The 10,803-nt window shown below is 36.7% G+C and overlaps 1 protein-coding gene across 1 annotated transcript; it reads left to right on the top strand.

Annotated features, from left to right (window-relative positions):
- The first annotated feature begins 484 nt into the window (after nt 1-484).
- On the top strand, nt 485-8,916 carry LOC108665412 (39S ribosomal protein L51, mitochondrial-like). Its single transcript, XM_018152161.2, has 6 exons — nt 485-579; nt 6,033-6,152; nt 6,298-6,377; nt 6,912-7,022; nt 8,099-8,229; nt 8,743-8,916. The coding sequence occupies exons 2-6, from the start codon at nt 6,043-6,045 to the stop codon at nt 8,839-8,841; spliced, it is 531 nt and encodes a 176-aa protein (XP_018007650.1). The 5' UTR covers nt 485-579; nt 6,033-6,042; the 3' UTR covers nt 8,842-8,916.
- The last annotated feature ends 1,887 nt before the right edge of the window (nt 8,917-10,803 follow it).

Below are 10,803 nucleotides of genomic sequence, written 5' to 3'. Positions count from 1 at the left end.
TATAATACATGCAGAAACGTACATTTTTTTATAGATATTAAAAATTTAGGCTCTATGACTTGTATACTATGTCTATCACAGTCTATAGGATTTTGAATCGCTGCATGCATTCAAATTCAAATTAGGTCCACCCACACCCCACGGCCAGTGTAGCTGTCAGCTCACCTTCTTCAGAAGTGTGAAAGCTTTTGCCGGTGGAGGTGTGTTTTACGATCGGTCCATAAAGAAGTGTTGATCGGTTCAAAATGACATAAGAACAGGTTCTTTTGAATAACCTATGGATTGGCACCATGGGGTTACGATCATTGTTTTGGTGGCTTGCAGCTCATTGGCTTGCTGGTTTACATCCATGAAGGGATTTAGTCCCTGTGGCTTTCAGCAAGTAATCATGTTGGCTAATTTGCTCTGCACTCTGCAGCATGCTTGTGCACAGGGTGAAGTATGAAAATTATGCTGGTATTAGGCAATGCTGGGCTATTTCATTCATCCCATTATTGTGATAGGGATTGGAGGACTATAAAAATGCAATTGTGATCCCTAAATTGATGAGTTACTAAGTGGAACTGCCACAAGTTGTTGGCGAGTTGAATTAGGTGTGATCCTTTTAATTGCAAAGATGTTTTGTGAGTGTCCCATAATTTTGCTACCTGCGAATCTGATTAATTAACTTTGTTAGTGCTTCACATATGACATATCATCCAATGTTTATTGCAATTCTTATTTAAACTGTCATTTGCTTGCAATTTATTCTTGAATGCTTTGATTTTGTGTGTTTATCTTGAAAACTTCATAACTTTTACCAATTACTTGAACGGTTTTTCTTGGTTCTAGTTTTAGCTTATCTTTGCAAATGTTTTACTGATTTCACTCCCAATATTATGTTTGTCTGTTTTGTTTTTCATATATCTTGCTTGCTGCACGCAACCAGCTTGCCATCAATTAAGAATATATTTTAAGTATTTATTGCATCAGTTTTAACATTCAATTTCCCTTCAGGCTTAGTATGTTTTATTATCTTGTTGGACAGGTTATTGATTTTTGTTCTCTTTATTTTTCAGTTCATCAATGATGGAATACATGTAACCCTGTCCATGCTCCCTTTCCCTATCCCTAATCATAACTCCTGAATGCAGCTAAACTTATTCACTCATTACATTGTCACCGTATTTTTACTTCAATTTAAGAGATAAGACACCAGTCTTTCATTAGCCTTTAACATACCAGATAGAAGGGTTGTTGCCAAACCAAACTCAAAGGTAACACGGTTACCTCACCCGCAGTGTGAGACATCCACCCGGCAACATCGTTATATTGTGATGCGTGAATCATCATTGGTGAATGTCTTATTTATTTAAACACTTGATGCAGTTGAATTTTGTATGTCTACCACCTCAACCTCTGAACCAATCAATTGGAAATTGGAATTTAGTGTGGACATTCACATTATGAGGTGTGAGATAAATTTCTTCTAAGTTGCAAGCAAAAATTTTGTGATTATACTAATACAGTCATTTATTAAAGTGGGGGTAAATGCGGTATATTCCGACATCGTGGGTAATTCCGACACCTCTCTAGTTTTTCCTTTATATTAAGCTTTGTTTTAGTTCCATTCGTTTGTTGATGGTTGAAATAGTGACGTCATACATTTGCGCGTCAAACTACTGCCAAAACACTAGGTCTGGGCCATCTAGCGGGAAAATGTTGAGATCCAAAGAGAGATGGTGCATGCCACCCAATGAGATTATTGAAAAATGTATCAAAGTTGACAGTTGACCTTGCTCTACCAAATAGTGATAAACTGTTTATGTAGAAAGAATATTATGGTTTGAGACTTTTAAATACGTCTGTGAATATATTAGGAATTTTTTAAGTATACTTGTATTTGCTGATTTCAAGTGGTAAATAAATTAATAGATGATTAAGTTGAGAAATGGATTTAGACACATAGAAACTAATTCCAACACAACTTGAATTCAATGAATTGGACACACAGCTCGTTCCAAGCTGTGTGCAAAAATTAAAATTTTCCAAATTAAAAGCTTAATAACTGTTAATTAAAAGCCTAATTAAGTAGTGCTCAATATTCAATAGTGTTCTAATTCAAAGCCATGTCGTATTCCAATACAGCTCACACAGCGATCCAAATTTGAACACGTGGATGTTGGAATTATGTATTAGTACAATTTGAAGCACGGTCGGAATGTGTCTCGCCACGTGCCGAATATAGTCACACACAGTGTCGGAATATAGGGATTTGGTAGGTTTGCATTCTAAAGGCTTTTAAATAAATATGGCAACATTTTGTGACGTTTCATCGTTGCTGGTGTGTCATGCGGTGTTTTGAGTCACATAAAGCAAACAGAACTCGAGTAACGCATACGTTTTTTTTATAGTTTTTCATTTCTCGATGCGTCCTTAATGTGTCGGAATATACCGCGTTTACCCTGGTTAGTTTCAAAGTGAATATTTCAGTGGCGTAGTTTGTTAAGTGGATATTTGACAAAGAAGATAGGTAATGTATATATGTGTATATATATATATATATATATATATATATATATATTGGTGTAGTTAGGCAGAAGCTTTTCTTTTATGCAAGTTTGATTGAAGACCAGAGCATGCTTTTTATTAACAATCTTCTTGTTTGTTTTTTCAATGAGTCGAACAAAATTTCTTGCTGGCGTCGGGAGATCGAAAAGCAGGTTTCCGAATGACATTTTAATAGTTTGCAACGTTTCGAAAATACAATTTTCATTATCAAGCTGGTGAAGGTTTTACAACATCTGAAATTGAATTTGAAATGACAGAAGTACATATCAAAGGTAAAGTGGATACAATACGAACAAGAAGATTGTTAATAAAAAGAATGCTCTGGTCTTCAATCAAACTTGCATATATATATATATATATTATCTATAACTCGGAAATACCGCGACTATGATTAGTTGACGTTTTTCAATTAGTTATTTAAGGTAAAAGAACCTTTCCTAACTGGACCTAACCATAGTAAAATTTTAGAATAGTGTCTAAAGAAACATTTTTTACACTTCTTACCCTAATTCTAACCCTAACCTAACGAGATTTGTGTTAATTACCATGTCTCGTAATATGGTTCATCTTTTTTTTCGTCGCGATAATGGCTAAAACTAATCATACACATATACCGCGACGTTGGTCAATATCGAGACATTTTTACCGCGACGAAGTGTCGCGCAATATGCCAAAAATGTCGCACTATCGCCGAAAGTATGCTCAAAAATAAGCAAAAAACTTACCGCGACTGGCCTCCAAAAAATCACCCTTAATTCGTAGCGCTACACCCTAAGTTATGTATATATATATATATATATCAGTGGTGGCACAGCTAACCTAAAGGTTAGGTTCAATAACTGCTAATGTGCTAACTGAAAAACTAAGCTTCAATAACACTAAACTGACCAGGGTGCAGAGGGTGGATGCAGCGTTGCCAATACATGGGTTTTTAAGCTCTAAGCATTGCCGGGTGATTTTAAGATGCGTCGCCGGGTTTATTTTTATTGAAAAGCCATTTACGCTGAGTATTGAAAAACTATTTACAAGCCACAAACTTATTTACAAGGTTGCATGCACGTGTTACCCCAAATAACTAATTTTACCATAAAAACAGTCTGATTGTACAGCAAGTGTCAACTGAAGATGTGATAATGCGGTCTGACCGCTCTAATGTGACCGCAACTACGTAATCGTAAACTTGATGTTTACATTTTTTGGCGGGAACTCATCGCAACTGATTTCCGGACAAGCTTCACTCACTGCATCCTGATCCATCCAACATACCGGAAACCTTACTTTTTTTTAAATAGTTGACTGAAGACTGACAAATATATTAAATGCAAGAATTTCAATCTAAATGTGTCAGCAAGATCTTCTGAAGGCGTAAATTTTGCTACTGAAGCGTCGCCAAAAATCTTGCATTATTCATCCGCTCTCTGCACAGTGGTAAACTGATAAATCACCAAAAAAATGTAGCGAAATTTGCTGCTAAGAGAGAAAGACACCCCCAAAAATGCATTTACAGTAAAACCTCAGTAAGCAAAGGCTCCAGTTGAGAAAAAATTGATTAAAAACAAAGAATATTGATTACATTTACCTTGCTTGGCGAAAAAAATTTCACTTATCGGAAAATTAGTGCATCATTGGTCATCACAAAATTGTGCATAGAATGTCATATATAGAATTGTGCACCAGGCATCATAGAATGAAAAGTACTTGACCTAAACTATGATTTATTTCTGCAAAACATATGATGGTTGTCACTAAAGCATTCCTTTCTGTTTCAGGTATGTTTTTCACAATCTTTTTTATAGTAAATTTACTTAACCCAATTAAAATGGTGTGAAATTACAAGCCGTCCTGTAAGCTTACAGATACAGAAAAAATGCTATAAGGCTGCTGATATGAAGCTTGCAGTGGACAAGGTTGTTGTAAATGCTCAATGGCATGTTCATGGATATGGTAATATCACATCAATAATACGGTAATATCGCATCAATAATACGGTAATCAATGTAGGTATATGGTAATATCATATCAATAAAGGAAAAACAAGTAAAAATCACAGAAAATGTCATTTATTCTACCTCTACATCATCTACAATGAAAGAGGAGGACTTCAGAGTACTGTTAGTAATGGATGAGTACACTCTGCATGCTTCAAATATTTTAAAATGAAGTTTTATTCCAAGTGCTATTGAATAGCATATGGAATTTTTTTGAAGATGCCATTTGATAGCCCTCGCAAAAAGCTATAAAATGAGCCTAAACTTGTTTATGAAATGTTTCATGGTAAGAAGTTATTAACAAAAAGCGCTCAAAACCGTCCCGAGTAGCCCCAGTTGACGGTATCCCCTTTCCAGCTGTGATTGGTTGACGAAATTGTTATGTCATCCCCTTTCTAGCTGTGATCAGTTGCTGAGATTGTGATGTCATCCTTTCCAGCTGTAATTGGTTGTGCCCAAAGGCCCCACCCTCAAATATGGTATATGTACTACAGTACTGGTTAACTTAATAGTTACTTAACTTGAACTTAATCATCATTCATAACAAACAAAGGGCCTTAAAAAAATTCACAAATTAAAAGCAAAAAAAATATAAATCGAACAAGAGATAACTAAACAATTGCATAACAAATCTGAGGTACTAAACAATTGAAACAGTATGTCCACATTTGATCCTCCTTTTCCTTTATAATCCATCACCTGGTAGAGCACTGTATCTAAGGAAAGCTTTCCACCTTGGGTTGAAAGCTTTTTTCATAAGTGTCTTCCCTGGGTGTTGATCACAGTTTATGTATGTGTAAATTGGTTCTGAAGGTGAATTTGCATTGCTAAATCATAAATGGTTCTGTCTCAATGACAGTCTCAATAGAAAAAAATGTGCTTATTGCAAGTTTTTAGTCATCCTCTTAGAACTTGATTGATTCTAAATTATAAGACATACCTATGATATGTATATTGACCATGAAAATTTTGCATGGAGGGATGAAGAATGGATAGAACTTACAGTTATGAGGTTTGTGTAGGTGGTCAAATAATAAGGTGGGCTGGCTTAGAGATCTAGGTATTTGGGAGCACAGATATGGTTTTAAGTTTCTTCTCAATTGTAAACTGTTAAATTTTCTAGGCATATCTTCCTTCTAAATTTCTTAACTTGTCAAATTTAATTGACTCGTGAAGAAATCTAAAGAACCTCATGCGCTAAAACTTGTTGCAACCTTGTTAGAGGCCACAAGTTTAAGATCCAGGTTGCAGAGTTTGGTGAATTTTACCACTGATGTGTCACCAAAGATCTTCAGTTAGGTATTCACCCACTTTCTGCACCCTGGTTTTAGATGAGGCTGACCCCCAACAACTTGACAAAAAGAAAGATAATTGTTTTTATGGGATGTACCGTATGTCATAAGATCTTTGTAATTTTCCTATATATATAAAACTGACAAACTCTACTCATTAGCTCAAATGTATGTTGCTAAATAGTTTTTATATTCTCCACAGATGAGACAATATGTTGGCCATTTTGAAGAGAATTCCAGGACAGATAGCTCCTGCTTATGGTGCTTTCAATAAGCAGTGTTATAATATTGCACAATTCCATGTAGATGCTCCTTGTTCAAGGTAAGTCTTCAGTTGTTTGCATTTATTTGTTGGAATTTGGGTAACTAATTGTAGAATGTAATAATGTTCCATGTTATGCATTGAATTTTGATTTAGGTATATTGTTTGAGCAAGATGGCTTTACTACTTGAATTGTACCTTGCAGGTATTATGCAGAAAAAATTGCACGTGGACCTCTGAAGAGGCATTATGGCCGCAACCAGATTGAAAAACTGCATAACAGAGGTATGAAATTTGTCATCTTTGGGTTTGAAATAGTGTATTCTTATTCTCCCTTTATCCATCTCAAATATAGAAAAGCTTATTGCACACTTTTGTGAGAAGAGACATTGATTTATGTTATCTCACTTTAATCACCATATCAGTAACAACAAGGATACGGTATTTTAATCATTAAGATGGAAGAAAATGTATGTTTGTACCCTGGCTAATGGCATTGCCTACCTACTTGAGTTGCTACTTTATTATTGTAATTTAGTCATCACTTTTGCAATTTATTTGTTGATAATTGATTAATATGATTAATTATAACTTGTATCAATTAATAACTAAACATTGCTAAGATGAATGGCTACTAACAGAAATAATACAAATGAAGCTGGGATGGTTTTTCAGGCCACTAGTTTAGTCAGTTATAAAAAATCTGCAAAAAAATGCTTGCCCCTTGAATTTAGAAATTAATTTTTGAAGAAGTGAGAATTTTTTAAAAGTGTATATAAATAGCTAGAACACTTTATTTACCTAATTGTGTTGTCACAGGTCCTTTACCACATGACCCTGAGGCTAAGTCCCCTCTGCCCATGCCTGAATACCGACCAAAAAATGCTTGGTGTCAGAAGCGAGCTCTCTTTGGTCAAAATGACTACATTGGTAAGGCATTGCTGCTCATATAATCTTTAAATTTGAGACATTTCTTGTTGGGACTGCATCTCCGCTTTGCATGTGTTTAGCTATTATTTATGCAATTTATAATGGATGAGCAGCAGCAATCTCTAGATGTTCTGCTGATGTTAGTTGAAACTGCAAATGTTTGCTGTAAATACAGATGTAAACCTGAAGATGGGCATATACCTTCTTCAATTATTTTATACACCTTGAGTATGTTATAGATGAAGATTCATAGATCTTTAGTACACCTGTAAATTTACTACGTATTCACTTAATAAAAAAAACAGTTCAGAGACCTACCTCCATTGGAAACGTTCCAGTGCAGTCAAGTTTAGCTATTTTCTATTCTTAGTACTTGTATTCTTCAAGTTCCTGACTGATTATTGAGCTTGTCTCTTGAACGTTGTATGAATCTCCTTCATATCTGCAATGAAGGTACTTATGGTGAATTCAATTTCTTTGCTTGTAAATTCTTACTTGTCAATTCTTGGTATGAATGATTAAGTTTTTAAGGCATTTTAGGCGTTGAATTAAGCAGAAAATTTTTGGTATGTAGAAATATTTCCTACAAATACATTAAAATCCTGGAATAAGCCTTACAAATTAATATTCATTTGTCTTCTGTGTATATCCTCTCCAGGACCACAATGGCTTCCCTAAATTGATATCAATGGCTCCCCATTGTCCAATTGCACGACATTTGGTTCTTGAGTAGACTGCTCATTTGACTCCAACTAAGCAATAATATTCAATGACAGAGTCATTCCCCTAAATATATCTTTGGTCTATTTAGCCTATTATCTTAATGTAATATTTGCAGTGAATTCGGGAGTATGCGCGGAGATGTCACGAACAAGTTTTAAAATCAACGACAATACGATGTGCAGTCTTGAATTTGTGTTTTGTGACTGGTTGCGGTACAATCGATCCCTCGTGACCAGAGGCTACAATCCATCGTGGGCTGGGAATGCTACGTCCAAAACATATACTAAGAATACTAAAGAGAAGGATTCCTGATGTCGGACTAAGTGCAGATGACTGTAAATTTTTATTCACAGATATTCTCGGTGATGGATCCCTTCATCCCACGGACACTTTGTATGACGTTCCTCTTTGGCTGCGAGGCTTCAAAGGCAATGAATTCCAAGTCTTGCTCCGACAGAAAAGACTGTTTGGGCATAGTATGCAGGTGTGTTGCGATTCATATATTACAAGTGTAATGGCGGCACCTTAAATCTGAATTAAAATGCAGTGCCTCTCTAATCATGATGTATTTTTAATTTGGAGGGCAAACTCATTTGGATTTAAAAGTAGAGATTAACAAAACTCCTTAATGCCTTAATCCTCCTTAGCCTTAATGCTACCAAAATCCGCAATCAAACTTTGTCAACAATTAAACATCATAATCCTCTCATTCATCACATTCCAATCACTTCATTCTCAAGAGTCATGGGCACGTGCTAATGTTATTTTCAAAAGTCGGTTGAGTATAATTTTTTTTATCAACGACCCATGTAAACTAGATTCTAAGTTGCTTTGATCATTGTAATTTGATGAGCAATTTTTAACGGACTCAAATAACTTATTATGTTGTGTAACGTTCAGACAAAAACACTAGATTCATTTCACTTCTTGTTGAATGGGATTGCCAGTAGATCTACGCTAAGCTAACATAGTTTTTTTTATTCTGTGTTGTTCACAGGAATGGAATCCAACTCGATTTGACCAGATCGACAAGAGGATCAAGTTATTGTACAGGCGGCTTAACTTCCACAGGTCACAAGACTTCTTCAAGAAGTAGATTATTTACCGATTTTGAACTAGAATTGGCTATGTTGTACGTTTTGTAGATTATGAATGAAGTTAATTCTTATGCTTGTTGTATTTTCTACCTTCACTACACTGGATTTAGGGTCAATTCATGAAATCAACATAAGATACTAACTTGCAATTACAAGTGAAATTCTTCAGAAAATATATCAGCTTTCATTGCAATGAAAACTATAAGTCACGGTAATTTACAGTTTGAACTGAATTTTGCAATGTAGCATTTTTACGGCACAAATGTTGTGACTAGTTTTACTTTGCTAAAGTAAGTTCAGTAAAGTAAGTATATATATGTCCCCCTCCATTCAGCCATCTTCAGGACGCGTTATATGTTGTTTATCATGCTCCTGGCCTGGAGGTATGCAGGTAATTCGAGGGCTGTGCGTGTAGACAAACAGAGTGAGCTTGAGAGGCCGTTGCACTCAAATGTTGCTGGTTGCGGTGAGAGGACAGCGAAGAGTAGAAGATGAAGAGAGGATCATGCGTGAGCCGGCATGGACATGTTAAGCACAGGAATGGAGAAAGCTTGAGGTGATGTGAGACATAATCCTAGTGTGTCTTGGTGAGGACGAAATGGAGAATGATGAGCTAGTGGGCCCAAAATCGGCCGGAGAGACGCAAGTTTTTTGGTTTCACACTCCATGCTCTTTATACAAATGCTACGGAATTATTGTGAGACGAGCTATCTAATGTCAACAGGACGGTAAAGGGCATCTGTGTGAGGTCCAGCCTCGAGCGAAGGGTGGGCAAACTTGTCAACAGCTTTTTTTTAATAAATGCTAAAGAGCAATTAGTAGATTTTGGATTCTTAACATAATGATGTCGACGCTGAAGAGTAGGCCTGATGAGTGATGTGGCCTGCCGCCATCATCCGCCACCAGGTTATGTCTGGAAGAGCGAAATGAGCAGAGCTATGCAAATTTTGCGAATTAGCCAGTTTTTTCATTGACAAATTTTATTGCTAAGTACTTTGCGTATGATTCCGTAGAAAACCAGTGGCAGGTGGTAAGCCTGCATTGATTACATGTAAAGAGATAATGTAACACAAAATATTACAAATGAGAACGTAGTTTGAGATATTTACATTGATAAGTAATAGTAAACCGTTTCAAATAGTGATAACCTGACAATAGATGGAAAGGCGTAGAAAGCCTAGTTTCGGTGGGGATTTACTTGTTTGCAACATAATGGAGTGTGAGTAGAAGATTTTAATTTCTGTGTGTGCGGATTCAACAGGTCTTCCTAGGTTGCCAGCGGCAACCTCCCTACTGGGCTGCCCAATTCGTCGTATGCAATCGGAACTGATGAGTCGCACAATTCATTAATTGGGATTTGGGAGTGATGACTGATGAATCAACGATGCTATGTTGAAGCCAACTGCCAAGCAAGTCGGTTCACACTGTACGAGGCAGACGGAAGCTATATATTATAAGGGAAGGGAGCAGCGCCAGGTGTCAGGTGTGCCGGCAGGCGGCAGCCCATGGTCAGGAAGATGTGCCAGGTGCGTGGGAATTTATATTGTCATTTTAACGACCTGCGCGGTGCGCCGTACTATGCCGGTAAAAAAATGCGCCGTGCGCCGTACTTTTAGAAAGCTAAAATAGATTAAATATGGACGCGCGACGCAATCACACTGACCGTACACTGTACACACAAATGTGTATCCGCATTGTGTTGTGGTTGGATATGAGTTAAGTAGATTGCTTGGGTTGCAACTCAGTTTCTAAGTGTCAGCACAGTTATGAATATTCATTCATAGATCACAATTCAATCAGACATGAATTGCAAAACTAAAGAAGGCAACATGGCTTTAGATGTGCCATCGCCCATCGGTGCCTTCTAATGAATGGCTGGAGTGGTTGCGGCAAGTAAGGTATGAACCTGTATGTCAACAGTACGAACCTACATTCCCGAGTCCCGAAATCCTCCCGGCCGG

The sequence above is a fragment of the Hyalella azteca genome, unplaced genomic scaffold, assembly GCF_000764305.2.
Source record: "Hyalella azteca isolate HAZT.00-mixed unplaced genomic scaffold, Hazt_2.0.2 contig15535, whole genome shotgun sequence".
In the NCBI taxonomy this organism is placed as follows: domain Eukaryota; kingdom Metazoa; phylum Arthropoda; class Malacostraca; order Amphipoda; family Hyalellidae; genus Hyalella; species Hyalella azteca.
Note: the sequence above shows the minus strand (reverse complement) of the source record. Positions and strands in the feature narration are given on the sequence as shown.

Excerpts from the sequence above, each read along its gene's own strand:
- LOC108665412 (XM_018152161.2), top strand. The coding sequence starts at position 6,043 with ATGTTGGCCATTTTGAAGAGAATTCCAGGACAGATAGCTCCTGCTTAT. Across the intron at positions 6,378-6,911 it reads TGAAAAACTGCATAACAGAG|GTCCTTTACCACATGACCCT; the intron begins GTATGAAATTTG and ends GTGTTGTCACAG. Across the intron at positions 7,023-8,098 it reads TGGTCAAAATGACTACATTG|ATATTCTCGGTGATGGATCC; the intron begins GTAAGGCATTGC and ends TTTTATTCACAG.